This window comes from Cnephaeus nilssonii (assembly GCF_951640355.1).
Source record: "Cnephaeus nilssonii genome assembly, chromosome: 17".
Lineage (NCBI taxonomy): Eukaryota > Metazoa > Chordata > Mammalia > Chiroptera > Vespertilionidae > Cnephaeus > Cnephaeus nilssonii.
Window position 1 is genome coordinate 13400966 of NC_137088.1, and position 26608 is coordinate 13427573.

At 42.1% G+C, this 26608-nt stretch overlaps 1 protein-coding gene across 2 annotated transcripts in view; it reads left to right on the forward strand.

The window, feature by feature from the left end:
- The window catches only part of OSBPL10 (oxysterol binding protein like 10), a 213455-nt gene that overhangs the window by 101958 nt on the left and 84889 nt on the right, over positions 1 to 26608 (forward strand). Inside the window, exon 4 of one of the 2 annotated variants that reach the window (XM_079794792.1) lies at positions 6588 to 6779. The exons of the other annotated variant lie outside the window; for it this stretch is intronic. Coding sequence (XP_079650918.1) covers positions 6588 to 6779 — 192 coding nt within the window. The remainder of the gene's footprint in view (positions 1 to 6587; positions 6780 to 26608) is intronic. 2 annotated transcript variants of the gene reach the window in all.

Here is a 26608-nt window from a genome sequence, read left to right on the forward strand (position 1 = left end):
AGTTAATCATGAAAATGAACTTGGAAAATGTCCCAGTTTTAAAATTTTTATTTCTACTTTAGGTCTATTTTAAGCTTGAGATAACTAAATATTAAAGAACACCACCAAACAAACAAAAAAGGCAGGGCAAATGAAGTCTATATGATGCTATTTAAACAAAATAGTAGAATGGACTCATTAAAAATAATACTCCACATTTTATTCAGATGTTGACTACCAGGAAAATGGAATTCTGAATAATTTTAAGGCACTGAATATACTATTTAAAAAATTGTTATGCCTTTTTGATTTTGAGGTATGTTTACTTTTGGAAGAAAAGGAGTAAATCAGTTTTTGTGCTCAGTTTTCACATATATAGAGATAGTACATTAATTTTTCTTAGAGGAAGATAGAAGGAACATAATGAAATGGTTTTAGTTGGTTAAATTTATTTTTCACAATAAATAACCAGGCTGGCTTGACTTTCCTGCCTCTCTTGGGCTATTTTATTCAGAAATATAGTCTTTTTTCCCCTTCACTGTGAAAAAATTCAAGGAAGTGAAGAAAATATGCTCCAAATTAAATATCATTTGGATGCTGTGACAATTAATTGACCTCAGTAATTTTTCCCAATAGATCAATTTTGTGCAGTAGAAGTGGTAAAGTATTTCCTCCTTCTTTTCAGCTTTTTAATTTGAGCTTCAGCAAGTCTATTATAAACTTTTGATACATGTTTTAAGAAATTTGTTAGGACCAGCTAATTATTTTTTTCAATTTGGGATTTTGTATTTTATTCTAAAATACTAATGGGAAATTGCCCATTACTTATTTAAAGTAGTTTTTTTTAATCTTTGGTACCCTTGTAGCATTGGAATAATCTACAGGCACTTTGTGTTCTGCAACAGATTGGTTTTTGAAAATGTGAATTCATATTTTAAATGTACCTTTTCTCTGAAGCAAACTGTTTTTAGTAATTAGAATGATTACTTTTAACTTATCTTTAAAAAAATAGTTAAGGAAGTAGTTAGGGCTATGTTTTCTTAAGGCACTGTGGACAAAAACAACCTTTAAGCCTGGCCAGTATGGCTCAGTGGTTGAGTGTAGACCCATGAATCAGGAGGTCAGGGTTTGATTATCCTGTCAGAACATATGCCTGGGTTGCAGGCTTGATCCCAAGTAGGGGGTGTGCAGGAGTCAGTCAGTTGATGATTCTGTCTCATCATTCATGTTTCTATCTCCCTCTCCCTTCCTCTCTTTGAAATCAATAAAAACATTAAAAAAAACCCAACCTTTAAGTCCATATAGTATTTGACTCTGGGGCTACTTACCCCTTCCACTATACTGGTGCCTGAAGGCTTCATTTTTATTAATTTTATGGATGATAATGACAGTCACTGCATGCTTACTATGTGGCATGTGTTTACCTACCTCTTATTTCATTCTCCAACAACCCAATGAGGTAGTAATAGTTAAATGTTAGCAATAAAAACACCACATTACCTTCCTAGGCTACACAGCTCACGAGTGGTAGAATCCAGATTTGAACCCAGGCCACTGACTTTAGAAACTGTGTTCCTAATCTCTCCCCAACACTGTCTTGTAGGATTAGATCCTCCTGCTACTCTTCTAGACGGTGGGATGCTATGGGAGCCTTGGGTAGTCCAGTTGATTCTGCTTTAAGTTTCCCAGACAGACTTCCTGTCTCCAGCTCATGGTGTGATTTCCCTGGCTGAACATATTCTTCCTAGTACATCCTTTCTATTTCCAGTCACACCTTTTCTTCATACTAGTTTTGGCCAGTAAATACCAAAAAGTACGTGTGTGTCCCTTCCTCAAAATCTTTGGGAATTGATGAATCCACTGAAGAGTGTAGGGACAATCTAAGAGCTTGGTAAATATCATAAAACCTGCCCTAGCCGGTTTGGCTCAGTGGATAGAGCGTTGGCCTGCGGACTGAAGGGTTCTAGGTTCAATTCTGGTCAAGGGCACATGGCTGGGTTGTGGGCTCTATCCCCAGTAGAGGGCGTGCAGGAGACAGCCAATCAATGATTCTCTCTCATCATTGATGTTTTTATTTCTCCCCCCCTCTCCCTTCCTCTCTGAAATCAATAAAAATATATTAAAAAAAATACCATAAAACCTGATTGCCTGTTGAATGCCTGGGTGGGACCTAAGTGTCAGCACTTGATCTTCCCTGCTACCACATTCTCTGCTTAGGCACCACCCCATTTATCAGGCAGACCCAAGGGGTGACTCTCCTAGGGAAAGGGAGAATCTTATTCCCGAATAGAAATGGTTACCCTTGACTCAGCATTTTCTGCCGATGGCACACTTGGCATTTCTAGTCACACCCTAGAAATATTGATGTAAATATTTGGAGCAAAAACCTGCCATGTTGTTCCTCAAACACTGATAATACTTTATTTTAGACTAGAGGCCCGGTGCACGAAATTCATGCACGGGGTGTGTGTGTCCCTCAGCCCAGCCTGCACTCTCTCCAATCTGGGACCCCTTGAGGGATGTCCCTGGTGGGATCAGGCCTAAACGGGCAGTAGGACATCCCTCTCACAATCCAGGACTGCTGGCTCCCAACCGTTCACCTGCCTGCCTGCCTGCTTGCCTGATTGCCCTAACCGCTTCTGCCTGCCAGCCTGACCACCCCCTAATCACTCCCCTGCCAGCCTGATTGACGCCTAACTGCTCCCCTGCCAGCCCGATTGCCCCTAACTTCCCTCCCCTGCTGGCCTGGTTGCCCCTAACTGTCCTCCCCTGCTGGCCTGGTCACCCCTAACTGCCCTCCCTTGCCAGCCTGGTCGCTCCTAACTGCCCTCCCCTGCTGGCCTGGTCCCTCCCAACTGCCCTCCCCTGCAGGCCTGATCGCCCTCAACTGCCCTCCTCTGCCGGCCCGGTCACCCCTAACTGCCCTCCCCTGCCAGCCATCTTGTGTTGGCCATATTGTGTCCACATGGGGGTGGCCATCTTGTGTGTTAGAGTGATGTTCAATTTGCATATTACCTCTTTATTAGATAGGATTAGTAGCAAGGATAAGTGTTTGACATTTAAGCACAAAACCTGGGCATTTTATATAGGTTGTGTTCTGGAAAGACCCCACTCGTTTATCATGGTGGCAGTTTGCTGCCTTTGCTCTCTATTTGTCCTGGTGCCTGATGACCTATGGGATTTACCAAGACTGAGACTCTTGCTCATTTTACTCTAAGAGGAGGTCTACGTGTGAATTAAACTGTGAATCCCACAGTTAATGGGAAATTAAAGGGTTTTCGACTCAAATTTACTGCTTGTGAATTCAAATGACAGCCATTAAATAATGATCATGGGGCTAGATGTCCACAGTGGAATAATTTTGCTTCTGGGTGGATTTCTTGATTTATGGCCATTTATGGTGATATTGTTCCAAGCAAAGGTTGCCAGAGCTGTTCTCATCTCTTAATTTCTGGCAGGTTCTCTCATTCTACTCAGAATCTGGAAGTATTTTCCCTTTTGCAGTCTTATAATTTAATTGCTGACCATATAGGTTCTCCGGAAAGTATTTAATTATGTTTTGGGCTTCATCAGCACTTCTGATCCGATAGAAAATAAAGAGCAGGTCAGTGACTGCTTATGATTTTGTGCTAAGTGACGTTTTAACATTTTAAAAATCAGCAAGGCCTTCATCGATCAAGTATTAAGTGATGTAAGGAAAGAAACAAATGTTAGCCATGCAGCTCCATGATAGAATTTAATATTCATGATGCCTTTTAAGGGTCAATATTATCATTTCTGTTTTAAAGATTAGGAAATTGATGATTAATAAGAAAGCTTAAATAACTCTCACGAGGTCACACAGCTAGAACCTGGTGGAGCTGAGGGGAGTGAAAATTGTCGGTCTGGCTTCAAAGCCCAGTGAAAAATCTGCCTTTTTTTGGGTTGGAATAGCTCCCCAAACAATGAAAATGTATTTTAGTAAACTCTTAATGCTTTGGCAAATTCACTGTCATTAAAGGATTAAAGAGATAGCGTCTTTCCCCATCCACACTTCGAGTGAAAAGATTGGGGCTGTAAGTAGATGATTGCTGTATTTGACTGTAATCACAGCATATGTAATTCTGAGACCACAGATTTCTCCAGTTACCTAAAGTTATTTAAAATCAATACACTGCTTCCCAACTTTATCTGTATTCCTATTATGTCCAAGTTCTGGCCCGGAGAGCCTTTACAAGCTCCTGTGGCATTGCGGGGTAATGTAAAATTCTGATTTCTGCCCTGCTCCCCAACCTTTTGGTGATTTGTAAAATTATAGGCCATTAACATCGAACAGTTTTTAGAGCGGTGACTGTTACCCATCTCATATTTCTCCCTGTAGATACTCCCATTGGCACATAGTAGGTATTCAGTAAATATCTGATATGTTGGCATGAATTCAACATATCCTCTAACTGCCTTTTCCCAAGTTGCAATGAGGTACAGGGGCATTTAGAATGTAAATTTTATGTGGAATTTAAAAATAATCGGATAGGTACTACATTCACATGGTTCCAAATGAAAGGATATAAAAATAATCTATACAGTGAAAAATCTCCCTTTCCCTCCGATCCTACTCTGCCATTCTCTGTTTCTCCACAAATACGTGTCAGCTTTTTTAGTTTTTTTGTGTATCCTTCTAGATTTTTTTTGGTATTTTAAACAAATGACAATAAAAATAGTCTCCATATTTTGATGCAACTCGGCATACTGTAGAATAGTTTTGCACCTTGCTTTTTTCACTTAACTATATAGTTTCAGATATTTTTCCCCCCAGGCCAACTCAGAGACGTTGCTCATTATTCTCTTACATCTTGGTAGTATTCTATTCAGTAGGTATGCCATATTTTATTTAACCGGGTCCATACTGATGGGCATTTGGGTTGTTTCTCACACTTTGCCATTGAACATGGGGTATATGCCATTTCACTTTGGTGCAGGAGTATTGGAGGACACAGTTCCAATCAGGGCATCCCTGGATCACAGGGAAGTGCAATTATAACAGCTACAGGTACTGCCAGATTGGCCTCATCACAGGTTTTTGCTACCTTACGCTCCCACAGACCTGTTTGTCTGTGGTCTTGTCCACAGGTGGTGTACTCAAACTTTTGGATTTTTGCAAATTTGAGTAAAAGATGGTATCTACATGTGGCTTAAACTTTACATTTATCTTATGAGTACAGTTGAACATGTTTTCATATGGTTTAAGGGCCATTTATCTTTTTTGTGAACTGTCTACATCTCGCCCTAGTTTAATTAGTTTACAGTCCTTATCACTTCCTAGGAATTATATTCCTAATTATAAATGAGAATGATGAGCCTTTTGTCTGGGAAACAAGTTGAAAATACTTTTCTTAGTTTATCGTTCGGCTTTGTTGATGGTGGGAGTAAGTCTTTAAAATCTGTTTCCCATGCAGAAGTTTTCAGGTTCTTAGGTAATCAAACTTATTGAGCTTTTCTTTTATGGCTTTTGCATTTGGAGGTGTTAGACCTTCACTACCCTAAGGCTACACATTTTCTTCTAGTGTTTTTTTTTAAATCTCTTTGATCCGTTTGGGGGTCTGTGATCTGAGAGGTGAACCCAGTTTTGTTTTTCAGATGGCTGTTCAGTTATCTCAGTACCACGTATTAAAAAAAATTCATCTCCACTAAGTTGAGATGCCATCTTCACCATACACTAGGTTGTTATTTGGATTATTTATTACCATAGGATAAAGTATAAGCACAGCGTTAAAAAATGGGGATTACTTGGTGGATAACAGTACACTCATTTAGGCAGCAAACATGTATTAAAGAAATTAATAAACAATAAATTAACAAATAATAAATCATGTGCCAGGTCTTGGGGATATAAAGATGAGTTTGACAGAATATCTTAAGAAAGTAACTGGACAATGAATATAATTTTAATGCAGTGGAATAAGAGCAGCGGAGAGACTGTGACACACAGGGAGACGCTCCATGCACCAGAGAACACCGAGCTGAGTCTTTATATATATATATATATTATTGATTTTTTTACAGAGAGGCAGGGAGATGGATAGAGAATTAGAAACATCAATGAGAGAGAAACATCGATCAGCTGCCTCCTGCACACCTCCTACTGGGGATGTGCCCACAACCAAGGTACATGCCCTTGACCGGAATCGAACCTGGGACCTTTCAGTCCACAGGCCGACACTCTATCCACTGAGCCAAACCGGTTAGTGCCCGAGCTGAGTCTTGAAGGTTCATCTGAAGTTTGCTGGCCAGGAGGGGAGGGCATTCTAGGAGGAGGGGCTAGTATGTGCAGAGGCGCAGATCCGGGAGAGTCCATGGTGTTAGCGGAGACTCTGAGTAGCTCTTCATGGCTGTAGTGTGGGGCAGGGGACACAGTGCGGGTGAGATCAGAAGGCTAGTTAATCATCTCTTAGGTGAGTGAGTGTGAGCAAGTGTGGGAAGGCATGTAGTGTTGTTATACCACCCCCGTGCCTTCATTTCTCCAAACAGATGAAGGGGAACGATTAAGAGGTTCAAAATAAATGGAAGCCAACACTTAGCTGTGTTCTGCACGTTGGTTGTTGAGTTTTGACACCTGTTGCTTATTCTAGACTACTCCAAGCTCCCGAAGCCGAAGTCTCACTTTGCTCCCCCATGGAACACCCAATTCTGCATCTCCCTGTAGCCAGAGACACCTCGGTGTGGGGGCCCCCGGTGTTGTCACAGTCACGCATCACAAGTCGCCTGCAGCTGCCCGAAGAACCAAGAGTCAGTATTCCGGCCAGCTCCACGAAGTCAGAGAGGTAGGCTTTGCTCTCCCACGAGCTTGAGTGGCCCATGGGAGTTGAGGGCTGTGACTGTTTCTCTGCCAACGTCTCTTTCTTTGTATCATCTTGATAATGAGAGAGAGGACCAGCAGCTAATGTCCCATCCCCACAGCCATGACAGTCCCTCCTGGTTTAAAAAAAAAGGATTTCTGTGTTTCTTAGGTCAAGTGAGTTGTTAGGAGGCCTCTGTCAGAGCTCGGAAAGCAAAGAAAGCAAGACCCCAGAAACATGCAGGCAAACAGAAGTGCAATCAGCGTCTCCATGCTCATGGCAAAGAATAGACAGCACAAAGTCATGGGCAACCAGGACATAATTGAGGGTGTTTCGAAACCCGGGAAGTGTTGGGCCTAAAGCTGATTTCCCCTCTTTTCTGCCCCGCTTCTCTTCATGAAGTGCTTGCCTCCTCCTTACCATCACAGGCACGCTCCAGGGGAGGGTTGGGCCGCGAGAAGAGCACGGTCCTTGGAATCAGAAGACGCCTGTTGTTTTAGAGCAAATCTTTGAACAGCTTTGACCCTGAGTTTCTGCATCTGTAAAATTAGGGGTAAGCCAGTCTATACCAACTCTCCTGGGAGAGGCAAGGCTCACTGGTGTGATCATGCAGGTGAAATCCTTCCAACTGGGAGTGCCTTGTGAGCACATGTGGGGGGTGTTTTGTTTTACGCTGATACACTGGGAAGTCATCAGGGTGGGGATCCCAGATCCTCAGGATTCATATCATCCTTTGCAACTATTATCAAGAACAGACTGTGTGAAAGAAATGCTCTTGGTATTGGTTGCCTAACTTCTGTTGAGTGCTGAGGCTTTTTGCCTGCAGCTGACTTGTGTCTGGACTGGCGTGTCCTCTTAGAGACGTAGTCTGTCCTCTGTGTCAAGAAGGCGAATGGGATGCCCAGATAGGGTCTTGCTGCTGCTTGAGTCAGTCTGTATCTTATTTATTCTTTTGTATTTTAGTTTTTAAATGTCATGTACCAAGTAGTGTTGTGATGGCTGACTGTTGGTCTGATGGTGGCCAAGTTCAGAAAATCTGAAATCTTCTGAATCAAATTTGTAGATGCAAATGAAAGCCATTTATTTTTTATTGGTAGATTTACCTGTGCACATACTCTTGCCTAATGAAGAAAAGATACAGAATCATATGCTCCCTTTGAAATAGTCACCCTGAGGTTTTTAAAAAAGTGTTTGGCTATGAGTTTACTTTTGCTACATTGGATGATATGAGGAATGGATGTGCATATGTATACATTGCTTTTCATTTTTCATAGCACCTTTTCAATAAACTGTATTATGGAAAAGCTTTGAATAAAGTAGAATAGAATAATGGTACCCATCACCCAACTCAATACTTCCAACTTTGTTCTTGTTTTATCTATTTTCCCCTACCACTCTTTTGTTGTTGCTAGAGTATTTTAAGTAGATCTTAAATATTTTATCATTTTAACATTGCCAGTAAATGCTTCAATATTTATCTAACAGATAGACAAAAAAAAAAACAACTAACCACAAAACCATCTCATCATTTTTATGTAAACCTCATTGCAGATATTTTTTGCAAGTACTTTAGAGACTTAAAAAAAAGAAAAGAAAAAGAAAAGGGAAATTTGAAAGTTCCTGGTATTGTGAGTATTCTTTTAATTCTAATATAATGAATCTCTGATAGATTTACTGTTACAGTGATGATAGGAGACTTCCTATATATGAAAAGGGGTGCTGTGTTTAGTAAGCAGAGGCCTAAATAAAAGTTGAGGTACTTTAGCTTGATTTTTAGTAGCATTTGATTTAATATAATGCCAAACCCTTTTCTACCTCTATTTTTTAAAAAAGTTTAGTTTTTAAAGTAATAAAAGTATGTTCTTTGTGTAAATATGTGTAAAGTGCTAATTATATAAAGTATATAATGCGAGTATACATTGCAAAAGAACTCTAGAGAAGAAAATCTGAATTACCCATAATTCTCCCTTCCTTCAGATGACCACTGTTAATTTTTCAGTGAATTAACTTCTGGGTTATTTTTTCTTTCTATATTAGTTACATATATAGATATGTAAAAGATTATTTGGTATAATCTAAACTTTGTAAGCAATTACATATATGCTGCTTTTTAAAAATATATATATTTCTTTATTAATTTCAGAGAGGAAGGGAGAGGGAGAGAGAGAAACATCAATGATGAGAGGGAATCATTGATCGGCTGCCTCCTGCACGCCCCCTACTGGGGATCAGGCCCACAACCGGGACATGTGCCCTTGGCCGGAATCAAACTTGGGACCCTTCAGTCCACAGGCTGACGCTCTATCCATTGAGCCAAACCAGCTAGGGCTGCTTTCTTTGTTTTTGTTTTTCTCTCCATTTTCCATCTGTTGGGCAGGGGGATTATTGTACTTTCCCGGAGAATCTCAATATATGAAAAATTGAGATTGTTTCCATAGCCATTTTAATTTTTTGGGGGGTACTACCAGGCAAGAGTGTTTCTCTTCAGGTGATTGCTGTTGTCTATCAATGACCTTTCTTGCTGAAAATTAATTTTACATGAGCTTGTTGAGAAGTCTATAAAAACATTGCCAATCGAGAGACTTGAAGGAGGAGTTGAAAGTTTTGATGCTCAGATATCGTGTCCAGCTTCCCTCTTATGGGAGAAGAGTAGCTGTTTTGTGACATCTGTCATTTTATGATGGGGACGGTCCACCTTGAGAACTATCTGATCCAATTTTATTCATACCAGATGATTCTGCAGCTTAAAAAGTATATTAATTCAGAGTGCGCAGGCCCCTGCTGTTAGATTCCTCTTGTCTATAATAATAAAAGCGTAACATGCTATTTAGACCGGACATCCTTCTGGATGTACTTCTGGACGACCTTCCGGACAAAGCCGGGGCTGCGAGGGAAGCCCGGGTCCCGGGTGCCAGAGGGAAGCTGGTGCCGGCAGCCAGGGGAAGGAAGGCCTACTCTTGCACGAATTCTGTGCATTGGGCCTCTAGTTTATCTATAATATAACTAGAAGAAAATGGAATACCATTTTTTAATCCAGCTGTACAGGGAAGATAAACTTAGGACCACTGAAGCAATGGAGAAAATCATCATACACAAGACAGATGTGCCTGACTTCCTGAAGAATAAAAGAAAAATAGCTCAGCCAAAGGCAATGGAATATATTTTAAATTCAATGCCATAGCATAGGTAAAAATAATGGGACATTCTAAAAGATTAAATGATTATAATATAAAGAATTGAGATACCAAAGGTCAGTACCCACAATCCTCTCAGGAAGTGTCCTCCCTGGAAGTGGGTAGAGAGATGAGTTTAGGGACTTGGAGGCCCAGTACCTTTGTGAAGAGAACAGGAGCATACCCTCACTAGCAATTCAAGAGGGAGAAATTAAGACTGCTTTGTCTTAGATGACCAGAAATAATGATAGTGTGTTTTTGGTTGGGGTATTAATAAATGTTGGCAGCATTGCACATGTCTTTTTGCTACAGTCTGATGATAAATCATAAGAATTAAACACAAAACAAAGCTCTGTATTACTGTTGACACATAAATTCCCTATTGGGAATTACATCTGGAGGAAATAACCCATGAAATTGGGGGTAGAAGGAAGAGAGTTCATTTGGGCAAGGTTATTCATACTACTAAATAGATCCAATACGAAATTCACGGGAATGACTACACAATAATATACTTCACCTACTGAATTACTCTATATTAAGTTAAAAGTCGTGTCAGTATTATTAGTGCATGGGCATGTGTAAGTAAAATAAGAAAATCGGAATACAGAGTAATATGCAAATACTGGATCTATGCTCATCGTAATGAATTTCAGGAATAATTTAAAACAGTGGTGCCAGAATTTTGGAGTTTTCTTGCAAACTAAAATTTAGAATTTTGGGAGCAACGTAAGTATTGCAAATTTTTTATTTTATCCAATCATGACATTTTCAAAGTACAGTGCACATTTAATGCCCCCTCACCCCACCAAAGCAATATAATTTCAGAATAAGGAACCATTTATTGCATAATAAATTTAGTGTTGTGAAATATATACTTATTTTCCTTGTTTTAATAATTTATCTTGCACGACGAGACTTCGTCTCGTGGATTGATCGTGGCCTATGAATCTGTTTTTAAACCATAGATTACCATTGATTTTTAACTTCAGGATGACTTTCAATACAACCCATCTTCTCCGCTGCCAGGTTTTCTCTTTTCTAATTCATGCCTTACTCTGTCTCCAGGAAGGCACCCTTCTGAATGAAAGCTTTATCATATCACCCTTACTCCCTGTTGTCCATAGGATAACTCTTCAGCGTGGCAAGCAGGACTTCCATCATCTGTCTGTCTCTACTGCCCTTGCCTCCTGCCCTCATCATTCCTTCTTGTCCCCCCATATACTGACCACCTCTCTGTGTTAGGAGGTACATTGCCCAGTAGAACTTTCTACCATGATGTTCTTCATAGTGGGGCTAATGCGCTCTTAAAATGTGCTTGTCTGAATTGAGATGTCTTGTAGATGTAAAAAGAACATTCGATTTCAAAGACTTAGTACAAAAAAGGTAAAATATTTCATTAATAATGTTTAATAATACTCATTGCATGTGGAAATGAAAATATTTTCTGTAAGTTGGATTAAATTAAATACATTAAAATTAATGTCACTTTTTAATGTTTCTTTTACCTTTTTAAATGTGCCTGTAGAAAACTTAACATTATGAATGTGCCTTCCATTTGTAGCTTGCATTATATTTCTCTTGGATAGCACTGCTCTGATTGTGAACTTGCTCACACCGTGATTCCATTCTACAGGTATTAATTGAGCACCTACTATGTGCCAGACACTGGATTTTTATGCTGAAAGCCATGTCTCATTCTTGTTTGCATCTTCTAGGCCTACTGCAATTGCTGGGCATGCTGGTTGAACATATTGATTGAAAGACCCATTTTCTAGCAGTTAAAGGGCTTTAGAAATGGAATGTACAGGCATTCCAGGGTTGCTTAGGAATTACATGGGGTGGGTATGAGTGAGGGGAAACCTAGCGATTAGTTGAATCAGATATTCAGATGGTCTCTGACTCTGATAGCATTGGATGGGTAGACACCTAAATGACTATGTGAGGTGTGAGGGGGTGGGGAAGTGATGATAGTGTGAGCCTCTGAATGTGCTGTTGGAATTGTTTTATAAATAGAATCCAATGTATTTTTTAAAAGTCCATTTGACCCCTCAGCTGTTAAGTATGTACTGGTTGAAATGTATTTCATTCCCTTGTATTTTAACTTTTATACTTTTCATGGCATTATAACAGGTTTTAACATGGCTTACATTAATTAGAATAGACACAAGTTTGGTTGGTGCAAGTACAGTGTGATTTTGATGAAATGCTTGTTTGCTGGATGCTTTTACGTTTTCATACTAATAACGTATGTGTGTGTACAAACTTGCACGCACACAAGAATTGAAAAGAAGAAAAGTAAGTTGGGTGATTCTTCTTTTCCTGATTCCTCGTTACTGTCTCTCAGAAGTGACGGCTGACATGTTCTGTGCACTTGAGAGCATGACAGCATGTCTATGTTTGCGTATAGATCAGTGATGGGCAACCTTTTGAGCTTGGTGTGTCAAACTTCGCCAAAAAACTGAGCATAACTCGGGTAGTGTGTCACTTTGAGGAAAAAACTAACTCCAAGACTCTAGTCGCAAATGTTTCATCCTCAGGAGCAGCAAATGTTTCATCCTCGGCATGCAGCCGCGTGTCATCAGAAATGGCTACGCGTGCCAGTGCTGACACGCGTGTCATAGGTTCGCCATCACTGGTATAGATCTATATGTCTGTGTGGGACTATTTCTGATCTACAATGGGTTATATTTTAATTATTTTTTTCGTTGGATTAGAGTTAAGAAAATTATCTACAGAGAGTGCCTACTAACATTTTTCTTCAATGTAAATATATTCATAGGTGTGGGCAGAACAGATATTTGAAAAGCAGAATAAACTTTGTAGAGCCCAGGTTCTTGTGGCTTTGACCGAATGTGTTTTTCAGTTGTGACAGTTGAGACTTAAACCCACACGCCCTGGCTGGTTTGGCTTATTGGATAGAGCTTTGGCCTGTGGACTGAAAGGTCCGGGGTTCGATTCCAGTCAAGGGCATATGCCTGGGTTGTGGGCTTGAAACCCAGTAGGGGGCGTGCAGGCGGCAGTCGATCAAAGATTCTCATCATTGATGTTTCTATCTCTCTCTCCCTCCCTTCCTCTCTGAAATCAATAAAAATATGTTACAAACAAACAAACAAACACCCCCCCCCCCCCACACACAATTTCATAGGGAGACTTTGGATTCTGAAGCTTGATGAGGGATAGGGTCATGCTGTTGAATTGCAGTGGGTATGTGTGAGGCGTACATTTAGATTTAATTAAGCTTTCCATTAGAATTTATTGACCAATAGGAATTATCCTTCTGCTAAACTTTTTTTTTTTTTTTATTAGTTTGCTTCTGGGTTACATACCTTTTTGAAGAGAGCTGTTTGCTTCACTGGTTTATTCTGGGGTTGATCAAGTGTATCCGGACTGTGTAATTTAATGTGGTTTTAAATCTTTCTCGGGGTATGATATGTGGAGGAGAAGCGCCTTCCCTAGCTATGTGAATTTATGCATGTTCCTTCATGTAATTGCACTGTCTTATTTACTTAATACACATACAAAGGAAGTGCTTTAATGAAGTTGCCGTCTTTATAAGTGATAGTCTCCCCCTTCAGGATGATTTGATTTGGTTTGATCCTGGTGCATATGGATGTGGTGAAAGCCTGCTTAGAAACCTTGATTCATGTACAGCCTTTGCTATGGAAGCAGTAACTGTAAAATATCACCCTACTGAATCTTATTAGCAATTTTAAGGTAGCGGGCAGGATTGAATATGGGCCATCCCATCACCAGGGAAACTGTGTTAAGGGTATAAAGTGGATTTTTCCTTTGTGTGGACAGAATGTTGATTTTTTGAAAATGTCCCGAATTAATTCTCCTGTGCACTTTTGGGATAAATGATGACAAGTAACCCTGGCATGTATTTTTGGTAACAATTTTCCATCTCTTAAAATAAATCTGCTCCAGACTTCAGTTTTCAAAAATTATAATGTAGAGTTAGTTAATATCAGTGATTTCCAAATGTTTTTTTTTTTCTTTAAAGCAGTAGAGTCTTATTTTCTAATAAAAACATTACAGATCCTTACTATTTAAAGACAGGTGAAAGTAGTATTGATTAGTGCTGATTTACTTTAGAAGGTAAAATGGGCATTCATTGATTATGAAGCAAGTTGACTTGGGATAGTGAGTATTTATGATCACAATTGCAATCCCTTATCAGCTTCTCTGTCCGGGAAATTTGAAACAAACATTTGTGTGATCTGTGGGTTTGGATCCTGTATTCGTTTCCTAGGGTGGCCACAAAAGTCCCACAGACTGGATGACCTAAACAACTTAAATGTGTTCTCTCACCTGTCTGGAGGCTGGTAGGTGAAGTCAGGGTGTTGACAAGGTTGGTTCCTGCTGGAGGCTCTGAGGGAGGTGTTCCATGCCTTTTCCTACCTTCTGCTGGTGACACTTGGCGTTCCTTGGTTTGTAGATGCACCATTCCAATTTCTGGCTCCTTTGTCACCTGGTTTACTTGCTTCCTGTGTGTCTATGCCTCTGTCTCTCCTCTTATAAGGCCTTAGATATTGGATTTAGGACCTACCTTGGTCCAGTATGACCTCATCTTAACTAATTATACTATCCTATCTAATAAAGAGGGAATATGCAAATTGACCATCATGCTGTCAAAGATGGCGGCGCCCACAGCCACAAGATGGCGGCGCTCAGTCCCCCCACCTCCCCCCCGATCCCCCCAGTTTTTTCAGCCCTGTGTGGGAGGGGTGGGGGGTGGCAGGTGCGTGGTGTGGCCGGACCCACCCTCAGCCGCCCAGGGCCGGCCTGAGGCACAGACAAGTCTCAGATGGCGGCTGCCCAGCTGCCCAGAGCCACCCGAGGCTCAGGTAACCAGGGCTGGCTGAGGCTTGTGCTGCTGGCAGTGGCAGCAGCAGAGGGGTGTGATGGGGGCATCGCCTTCCCCTGATTGCTGGGTCACCTCCTACCCCGGAGGGCTCCCAGACTGTGATAGCGGGCAGGCTGGGCTGAGGGACGCCCCCCGTCCAGTGCATGAATTTTCATGCACTGGGCCTCTAGTCTCCAAATAAGGCCACATTCTGAAGTTCTGGTAGATTTGAATTTTGAGGAACACCATTCAGCCCAGTGCAAACCCCTATGAAGTTAAGCTCTGTCATGCAAAACACTTGAAGACTATTCTTCCATTCTTTAACTTCATGACGGTGATTTAGTACAAAGAGCCACTACGTGCGCTCCAAGTCCTTGGGCTTGTTTTTCAGCGTGGGAAGCTTGGCACAGCGCCACAGCTGGTCTGGCCACACTGCTGAGCTTCCGGGAGTAGGTCCAGTCCAGGTGGAGTTTGTCAGGACAGGGGAAGTCCCCTTGCCTCTGGGGTGCTCTCCTGTGCCCTCCAACCTTTGCCCTAAGGTGACATGGCAGGGTCTGAGGGCAGATTGGCTGACAGAACCAGGCTCTCACAGAAATTCTGGCTCTGGCTTATATAAGCCTTGGACAGTGTTGAGGCCCAGTGTGTGCTTCAGTGCATTCTTGCTTCACTTGGACAGCTGAGTTCAGTAGGTAAATGCCAACCTAAAAGAAGCTCACACTTATTGCATGCTAATACATGTCTTCCCGAATCCTTACACTAGGGTGTCCTCAAACTTTTTAAACAGGGGGCCAGTTCACTGTCCCTCAGACGTTTGGAGGGCCGGACTATAGTTTAAAAAAAACTATGAACAAATTCCTATGCACACTGCACATATCTTATTTTGAAATAAAAAAAACAAAACGGCAAAAACACCCGCATGTGGCCCGCGGGCCGTAGTTTGAGGACGCCTGCCTTACACGGTGAAGGAGGTTTCATGCCTCCTGTGCAGATGAGGACACTGATGCCTACAGGGGCCAAGGCAGGTGCTCCAGCTGATGCAGATAACACGCAGCGGTGCCCGCGGAGGTCTCACCTGGAGCCCCCTCTCTCAACCAGGTGCACATGAAACCATCCGCGCAGGCCCCTTGTTGCCTCCCACACGAAGAAATTTCGCTTCCGTTTCTACATAGTGACAGGGCAGGGCGAGTGCTCATGGCATATAGCATAGTATTGGCCACAGATACTGTAGCCTGCAATCTCCAGGTTATAGTTAGTGTGAAAGGTGACAGGAAGTTTTAACTTTCGTAGCTTTGAATTATATTAAACACTTTGTCCCGTGTGTCATTTTGTAGAGAAAAATCTCTGCCTGTGTAGATAATAAGTAACTCCAGGGCTGGGTGGACACCCGTGTGAGGGACTGGGCCCCTAAGTTGCTGTGTGACCATGGGCACGTCATTTGACCTTTGCCCCCATCTGCAAAGTGAAGGTTTCTGGTTGTCACCAGCTCAAAGATGCTTCGGTGTCTTTTAAATCAGAGCTTTATTGTCACAGTGAAAAGGACATGATAGGATTTCTTTCTGAAGGTTATTCTTCCCTCCTTTTACTTTCTTTCATTCTTTGATTATTACTTTCTTCAGTGCAAGCATAGAGTCTTAAAATAGGTCTGTGAGGAAACATTTCTGTATTTTTCAGAGAAATTCCTTCTGTTACATCTTCCTTATTCCTTACATTGGAGAGATTCCAATGTAAACCGTATGTGATTTACACTGGTTGTCCAGTAGGGAGGGATTAAGAATCATAAAAGGAAACAAAAACTTGTGTCCTGTATCTTGGGAGAAAAAATAAATAAAACTTTTATTATTTGAGTACACATTTTTTTATCTCCAACATAAAAATAATTGTCCTTTGGACATGCTGCTGAGGAAACCGTTTCCTTTTTTCCGACTTGGATAACTGTTCCAGCATCCCGCCAGATAAACATCCGCCAGCCGAGCGCTCAGGAGACGAGGAAGAGAGGCGACAGAGAAATTATCACAATGATGCATGTTATTTAGAATTGACTAACATTTGGGCACATAAATCATGGCAGTAATACTTCATAATTATACAGCGCCTCGCATTTGAGATTCTGAAAAAGAATTTATAGACCAACTTGTGAGAAGCGACCACTGTATTAAACTCTGTGCTTACAATATATTGATAGAGATAATTCAAGCACCAGAATTTGGATGTGGGGGACAGGTGCCCTCCAGCCCCGCCCCAGGGGAGGTTAGCTGGGTATTGTGCATTGTGTCGGTTATAATAACCTGGCCACTTGAGATTGTAGGTATTGCCTTTTGTTCAGAGGTAACTTCCATGTTAACTCTTATTTCTTTAAAAAAACTAGTTTTGAATTGTTAATAAGTACCCCTGAGATCAGATTTGGAAGGTTCACGTGTATCCATACAGATGTGTGCTGGCCATGTAGTGACAAAGGTCTTTCTGACATCTGCCAGCCTCCTGACCAACCCTTGTTCTGGCTTCTTGTATGTTCTATACATGTGTTGGCACACACCTGTTTATAGGTGCCTATATGTATATGCATATTATTTTTAAGTAGTCTTGTTTAAAACCAACAACACTGTAGTAGCAATGTGTAGCAAGGACACATTGCTATGTCCTTGTTGTGTCCTGTTACTAACTTCGCTTCTTTCACTCGGAAATGGCTCTTGATCAATACACGCAAGACCTATCTCTTTATTTTTGACTAGAGGCCCAGTGCATGATTGAATCATGCACATGTAGGGTCCCCTACACGCTTTCGCTTTTCGCAGTGGAGCTGGGTGCCTGTCCGCTGGTGCACCAGGCCTTTCAGAAGCGGAGGCTTCTGAAAGGCCTAGTGCCGGAGCAGACAGGCACCCAGCTCCCCCACTTTTGATGGTCTGCAGCCGCTGAGGGGGGCTACCCTGCTGTTGAGAGGCGCAGGGGGCGGGAGTCGCCTCTCAACGGCCGCTGAGGGGGGCTGCCGCGGACACCTGGCTACCCTGCCGTTGAGAGGCGCAGCTGGGTATCCGCGGCAGGCCCCCTCAGCAGCCGCGGATCTGGCCGTTGAGAGGCGCAGGGGGCGGGAGTCCTGCCACCTGGGCCTCTCAACAGCAGGGTAGCCCCCCTCAGTGGCAGCAGATCCGTGCCTCTCAATGGCCGGATAGGCCACCCCGAGTCCTGCCCCCCAGCCTCCCACCGCCCAATCGTGGGCGTAGCGGAGTGATGGTAATTTACATGTTACTCTATTATTAGATAGGATGTCAATAGAGTGCTCTTTTGTCTGGATAAACCATGACACACTTCAAGACTCCTCTCCAGGCCAAAATCCTCCGTGCGGTCTTCCAGCCAGAGCACAGGCCCCATGCAGGGAAAGCTGCCCTCCCCACCCCAGACCCTGTGCACAGTCACAGGCTCTGGGGCCACCATGCCCTTTCACCTGTCTGCACGCTTCCCCCAGGCGCCTCCATCCTGAGGCCTCCTTAGCAAGGGGCTCTGGCCAGGGCCCTTCCCAGGCACCTCTGCCAAGCTCCCCTTGTCAGAGGAGAGGGCCTGTAGACACTTTTCTCCACTGTGAGTCAGTGCTCAGGACTTTTCCATTATTGGCACCTTCCACATACACCCCTCCCCCCGCCAACTACACTGATGGGTCTCACCTCGCCTTGTGCTGTTCCTTAGGGGAAAATGGCACCCGATTCTTGTTTTGCCTCTTACTTTATCACAGTGAGTGACTCAAGCCTTAACTATTACCTTCAGTTTGGCTTTTTGCCCCAATTGACCTCTTCACCGATCAGCTCAGCTCTTAACTCTCTTGATGAACAAATTCGGGTGTTTCTAATATTTTGCTCTTTCAAACAATGCTGTGGGGAATATCTGTGTCCATGTGCTGTTCAATAAAAGCAAAGATTGTGGGTGGAAAATGGCTTGGTGGATCCGCGAACACCACCTCTGGTGGTGTTTGGGAGCGGCAGTTTATACCTTTGAGGACTCGCTGTGTTATCAAACTTTGCATTTGCAGTTGGCTAGGGGGAAAATGGTACCTCGTAATTTTAATTTCTCCTATTTTAAGTGAGGTTGAGCATCATTTCACATGGATAAGAGCAGTTGCATTTTCTTTACTGAAAATTATGTGCTCTTCCCATTTTTGTTTGGTATGGGTTCTTCTTCTTACTGATTTCTAGGAGTTGTTTGTCTATTAAGGGTAATCACCTTTGCTAATTTTTCAGTTGTCCTTTGAGCTATTTAGGGTGTTTTATTCTGTGCTGAAATTTTTTATTTTTACGTAGTCAAGTTGCCAATCTTTTCTTTAAAGATTAGGAGCTCTGTATTATCATCCATACTTAGAGGAGTTCTTTTCCATTCCAGGATTATTTAAAAAGCACCCATGTTTTCAAATAATGTTACGGTTTTATTTTTTAAACAGCTTTATTGAATTTACATACCATAAAGTTCACCCATTTAACGTTTACAGTTCACTGAAGTTTAGTGAATTCCTGTAGTTGGGCAATATGGCCACAGTTCAGCTTTAAAACTTCCATCACTGTGCTTTATTTTTGTTTTAATTATGTACAACAATTATGCTGTTTTATTTTTATATTAGAATTTTTGCTTGACCAGGAATTTACATGGTATAAGGAGTGAGAACAGCACCCATCTGCATTTTCTTACTCATTTTCCAACACCATTTATTGACTAGTCCACCATCCCTACTGCTGAGGCAATGCCTTCGTTGCACACTCAGTGAAGTATTTGGGTCTGACTCCGGTCTTTTCTATTTCATCAAGTTTATCAGCCGATTCATGTTTGAGAATTACGGTATTTTACGTATTGCCACTTTCGAATATGCCTTAGTATTTGGTGAGGCCGTTGCACCCTGATTGACCTCATTCCTGCTTCATTTGGGCCATTCACAGATGGTTGTTTCCATAAGAAGTTTAGAGCCAGCTTGTCTAGTTCTTAAAAATACCACAGCTGCCACCACCATATCGGCTTAAAAAAAAAAAAGGATTGCCTTAAATATATGCACATTACTTAAGAATTGACATATGAATGACATCCTTTTTAAGAACAGGGGCATGATTATTCACCTTTCAATGCACTTCAGTGCTCCTGTGTGTCCCTTGAGAGTATTTTGAAGCATATGGACCCTACATGTTCCCTTTAATTGCTAAGTATTTCGTCCCTTTTATTGCTATTGCAAATAGGATTTTCCCCCATTATATTTTCTACCTGATTGGGCGACTTGATTGGATGGTTTTTAAACAGAGAGGCTATTGCTTCCTGTGGGTTGAATTTATTCCCAGAAATCTAAACACATTCTGTTATTGTTTGTTGTACTTTCTCTGTTGATTTCCTTGGGTTTTCAGGTATAAAATTATATCTGTCACACATAGTGATAATTCACCTCCCCCTCCTTGATTTATCAAATTTCTTTTAATAATTATATTGACTAGTATATCCCAAACAATTTTAAATACTCGTTATTGTGATCCTTCTTGCCTTAGTCCCAGATTTGCTAAAAATGCTTCTAGCTTTCCCATTAAGCATGAAATACATATATATGTATTATAGATAATGTATATATTCTCTCTATATATATAAAAGCCTAATATGCAAAGTGTCCCCTTGGGAGTTCGACTGACCAGGAGTTCGACTGACTGGGAGTTCGATTGCTCGCTATGATGTGCACTGACCACCAGGGGGCGGCACCGAATGAAGGAAGGCCCTGGCCAGCAGCCAGCAGCCGCTAGGGACCCTACCTGTGCACGAATTTTGTGCATTGGGCCTCTAGTATTTTATAATGTACTATGAGATATGTGAGCCAGGATGTTAGAAACTTAGGAGACATATTATTGCAGGCCTATTGTGTTCCATGCAGGACTCTCGTTCTAGGGATACCATGGGAAATGAAACAGAGGCAAAGCCTTTGTTTTCAAGAAGCTCGAAGTCTAGTGGAACAGACAGGAACAGAAATCAAAGAATTAATAACTGTCAGGTTCTATGAAGTAAAGTGAGGAGAGAAGGGGGTAGGGAATAATGGGAATTTAGGATGATCTAAAAGGGATTTGGAATTCTTTCAAGTGTCTCTTTATCAGCTCTGTTTTCTTATTATTTAACTGGAAGTTTTGGATACACTAGCTAGCTGTATCCTGCCCCTGCCCCTGTCCCCCAGCCCTAATCTCTCTCATTTCTCCCCGGCCCAGGGACTTCAAGGCAAACCCAGTGATTGATTTGCCCCCTCCGTGCACTGGTTGCATTTGCTTGTTCTCATATTATTTCCAGGATGCTGATTGTTTAAGAAATGAACTGAATTTGTTAGAGAGCAGGGTAATTTATCACCTTGGATAGAGCTACTGTTGCTAAGGCAACTGACTGCATTCTGGGACCACAATCTCAGACTCGACACCTGACAGGATCTCGGGGTGCCTGCGAGCTCCCCTGGCCAACAGTTCTCCTTGTGTTCCTGCAGTCCTGGCAGCTTCTGTGGTCCCTCCCTTTTCTCTCTCTACCGGCTGCTGAAATGTCTGCCTTTGCCTCTTCTCTGGGCTCCTCCCTCCTCCATTCTCCTGTCAAACCCGCTGGGATGACAGGAGTAAAATGGGAACGACTTTCGTCTTTGAGGGCGAGTGGGGAATCTTGGCTCTTTTCTTTCCAGGGTACCACCGGTTCCAGGTGACCACTCTCCGGTGAGACTCAGGGTCATCGTAGCTGGTTGCTCAGTTCACAAAATCAGGAGGGAAATGTGGACTATGGCAACATTTTCATGCTGTGTAATTCCCCCATCCTCTGGTGTTTTTGTTTTAATTAAGGTATGATTGACATAAAGGCTGTTAGTTTCATTTGTACAATATTTCAATATATGTAAATATCTCAAAATGATCACCATAAGTCTGATTACTATCCATCACCACACATAGTTATAAAATTGTTTTCTTACGATGGAACTTTTAAGATTTACTCTCTTAGCAACTTTTCAGTATGCAATACAGTATTACTAACTATAGTCACCATGTTGTATCTTACTGCCCCATGACTCATTTATTTTATAACTGGAAGTTTGTACCTTTTGACCCCCTTCACCCATTTCCACTCCCTCCCCACTCCCGAGGCAGTCAACAATTGTTATGTGTGTCTATGAGCTTGATTGTCTTTTTAAAGTAGACTCCACATATACGTGAGATTATGCGCTCTTGGTCTTTCTCTGTCTGACTTGTTTCACGTAGCACAACGCCCTGTGTGTTAGTCTTTATACAAAAAGATAATGCTATTAACCCATCATTATATCGTGCCCATCATCTGCCCATGAGACCAGCAGTTCAGCAACTTGTGTGAGGAGAGAGTGTGGCAAATTCCTAGAAAGTTAGCATATGTAATGTCTTGGAAGGTTGTAAAGGAGGAGTCTGAAATACCTTGCATAATTCACTTTTAAATAAAATAGAAACCCATGCTGATTCATTTAAAGTGTGAGCACAAGATATGTTTCAGTCAGCTGAGACTGAGACAGCAGACCCCGAACCTTTTAGATTAAATAATAATAATAATAATAATTATAATTATTATTATTATATTATTTTTGTGAATAATGTGGAAAACCAGAAGGAAAGTTAGGCATGATAATGAACATAAAAGTTATCAGGGCCCTGGCCAGTTTGGCTCAGCAGTTAGAGTTGCAGTCCACAGACCGAAGGGTCACGGGTTCGATTCCCAGCCAAGGGCACGTGCCTCGGTTCTTCTCCAGCCCCTGTCAGGCATGTTCGGGGAGGTAACCAATTGATGCGTCTCTCTCTCTCTCTCCCCCTTCCCTCTCTATAAAAATTCAATGGAAAAAATATCCTCAGGTGAGGATTGAAAAAAAAAGTCATTAGGCAGTAGGATGCTTCCTCCGGGGTAGTGGTGCTTGTTTGAATTAAAATCGGAATCATTTTTACTGAGCAGATGCTCATAATGAGAACCTTGATCATTTCAACAGCCTAAGTAAATTGTAGGCCAAAGCAGATTTTGTAGTTGTGAAAGTGAAATCTTATTAAAGTTGAATGACCTCTGAAACAGCTTAGTTTTTAAAGCTTCATTTAGGTCACTAATGTGGCTCATTATTGCTGTTGGCCGTCAGCACTCTGTGTGTGGGTAGAATTGCCCAGTCTCCACGAAGCACCTTCGGTGGGCACTATTGTGGTATGTCCACTATGGTGTGGCGGTGGTTGGCTGGGAAGGTGGTAAGTAATCTGGGAGTAGGCAATTCTGCTTGTTAAGGTGAAGAGCTTGAGATATCTTTTTCTCTTTTTCTTTCCAAATATGTGCCTACTAGTTGGTGGACCACATTCTGCTTCCCTTTGCTCACTCAGAAGCCATTGCTTTGTCTACCCTAGAGGTTGGGTCATTTGGTAGTTAAGAACTTGAACTTGTCAGTTGGTCTGACTGGCTTTGCTTCTTTTTTGCCGACTTGCTGAGTAACCTTAATGCCCAGTGTTTAATCTCTTCCTGCCTCATTTTCCTAGTCTGTAAAATGGGCATAATATCAGAATTATCACCAGGATTAAAACTCCCATTTTGTCAATAATACAGGGATAGAACCCTTAAACCAAAATATCCACGATTCATGCTGATATAAATAAATACTTGAACAAATAAATAAATGGGAGAAGGAACAGCTTTTCTTGGCAGTAAAGTTCCAATTACTAAATGGAGAAAGAATGAGAGAAATAGAAGATTGCCACAGGGCAAACAGCATAGTAATAATTGTAGACAAGAACCATCCATGGATACTCAGATTAGTAAGTGAAAGTATGATGAGAAACATCTAAGAATATCTCCCCATATGACACTTACTAATCACAAACAGAAAATAGTACTTTACAATGGAGAAACCCAGCAGATGCCACCATTACCAAGTGATCAAGGTTAACATTGCCAGTAATAAGTCATGATAATATCCTGTATCCCCAAATATAATGCAGTGAGAAAGCAAATTACATCTATGGTGCTTGCCGAACATGCATATGACCTCAGTTGAATCATTAGAAAACAAGAGGGATGTTTAGAAAATAACTGGCCTGGACTTTTCTAATGTATCACAGATCAGAGCAGACGAAGGTGACATGAGAGCTAACTTCAATAAGGGATCCTGGATCGGATCCTCGACCAGGACAACAAAACTTCGTCAGAAAACTGGTAAAATGCTAGCCAGCTGTATAGTTGGTAGGTAATAGAGTTGTAGCAGTGTGAATTTCCTGGTTTTGATCATTGTACAACGTTTATGTAAGGTGTTAACCTTAGGGGAAGCTCGGTGAAGGGCAGGCAGAAATTCTCTATACAGCCTTGCACCTTTCCTGTCAGTCTTGAACATTTCAAAGTAAATGTTTTCAGAGATCCATTATGCATGTGAAGTACTCAACAGAGTGCCTGCAACATGGCATGTGCTCAGTAAAGATCACTGATGGTCGCTGCCCCCGCCATTACTCTTGGTTTGGAGGAAGGTGGTTACCTAACTGGTTCTGTAGCTCGTGAGGTGCTCTTGGGTGTTGTCCCAGGGTCCATGTCTGCACCGGGCTTAGCAGGCGGCTGAGACCTGCCATTAGGACTTCTCTCTTCTCCCAGAGACAAGCTTCAGGGGACTGTTTCAGTCAACTTGAGTGCGACTGGAGACAGCACAGATCAAGAAATTGCTAAGTGAAATGTTACTGCTTCCTTTTGGTGGACCCACATGCCCATTTATGGACCTGAAATGTTACTGAGGATATTAAGGGCAGCAGAGCATGTGCGAGGATATTCCATTTTAGAAACATCCGTGGTTTCTACACGAGAGTCCATGGCACGTGTCACCACCGTGATTCAAGTGAGTGTGAGACATTGGTGTTTCCTAAGATGTTGACCTTTTGCCCTATAATTGACCAAATTGAATCCAGGCAGAGAGTATTTTTTTTTTTTTTAAGCATCTTTTGCATGTGAGTTTCTGGTGCTGCTGCTTAGGATTTGTGAGATTTGGAGCAAGCAGTTTAAGGTCCTTGAGCCTTCATTTTTATTTATTTTTTAATCTGTTGAAGGAGGTTGATAAATGTTTTTAGCCATCACTCCTGGAGTGCTCACCACGTACCAGGCCCTGCGCTGAGTGCTTATTCATCTTCACCCAGAGCTCCGTGAGCTGCACCCATCAGTACCATCATTTTACAAATGGGTACTAGAGGCGCAGAGAGGGTAAGTGACTCATTCAAAGTCAGATGGATTATAAATGTGGAGCTGGAATTCACATCAGCCTGTTCACTTCTAAGCCCACACTCTTGATCATGGCTGCTCTCAGCATATCTGAAAATCAGACCCAGAGGGTGAAAATGCCTGGCAGACATAGCCCACAAGAAGCATCAGATGAGACCAAGTGATGGAAGCGCCTTGTGCGTAAAAAAAACACTGACATCTGCCTCACAGTGACAGTTTTCTGTGATTCAGGCTCAAACTGTGCACAGGAGATGAAAACCCCATTTTCTACCTTTACATAAAAATTTACTTTAAAGGTGTACTTAGATGGAACTGAGTGTGGCATTTGGGGCGGGGTAGGGGGGGCGGTTTGCTTAGGTGAACATGGTCCCATAGAAATATAATGCAAGCCGCATATATACTTAAATGATTTCTATTAGCCACATTAAAAATAGTACAAAATAGGCAAAATAATTTTAACTCTTTTGTAAACAGTATAATTTCAATGAATGATCAATATTTTAAAATTATAATGCGATGTTACATTCTTTTTTTTTTCATATTAAGTCTTTGGAATTCAATGTGCATTTTACACGTGCTGCATATATCTCAGTTGGGACTGGCCACATTTCATGTGCTCGGTGGCTCCATGTGGCCAGAGGCTACATGTGTTGGACAGCCTTTATTGGTAGATAAATGTACTAAAACAGCCTTGCAGACAGCCTTTGGGGCCCGGACCCACAGTCTGGAACACTTTAGTTAGAGAACTGACCATCATCATTCCAGTTTACATCACAGACTGTGCATGGATGTGGCCTCCAGGTCGAGAGGGCCAGAAAGAGCCATAGCTAACACTTTGTCTAACATCTACCTTCCCCCTCTCATTTTATACATGAAGTAAGAGAGGACAAATAATTGTCCCTCTTCCCTACCGAGTGCTTGGCTGATACCCCTGTAATGAGAGAGATTGCCAGGAGAAGAACAGAAGTGTATTGACATGTATACCTCATGTACACATGGGAGTTCCCCAGGGGAAAACGAGGAACTCAGAGGGGTGGCTTAGAATTCTGGTTCATACAGCATCTTCCACGAAGAACAACACATTTGCAGAAAGGTGGCAGGACAAGGGGTCCCTTGCTATAGATTCCTCTGGTGCCGGCCCCAGTTAGACAGGGTCAACAGTTGCCTCGGGGGATTAACCTTTGCCCTTCCTGGTGGTGGGCGGGGGCACCTTTGTAAACATATGTCCTGCTTTGGGGCAAATAGGCATGGATGAAATCACTTTTAGCCGCCTTGGTTGTCAACCGGGGGCATTTGGAATGTCGGGAGACATTCTCTAGTGGGTATCCAGTGGGAAGAGGCCAGGGATGCTGGTAAACACCCCACGACACACAGGACAGCGCCCCACGGTGGCCTCACCTAGAATGGCAGCGGTGCCCCCGCTGAGAAGCCCTGATACAGGTGAGAGGGGCAAAATACATACTAGTACACATCTGAACTTTCCATATGTGAAAAGCTGATTTTCTTTCATATGTGTTCTTCACACTATTATTTCTCATGGGTCTGAATTTAATAATAGTTGCTTTTTCACTTGGGGAGCTTAG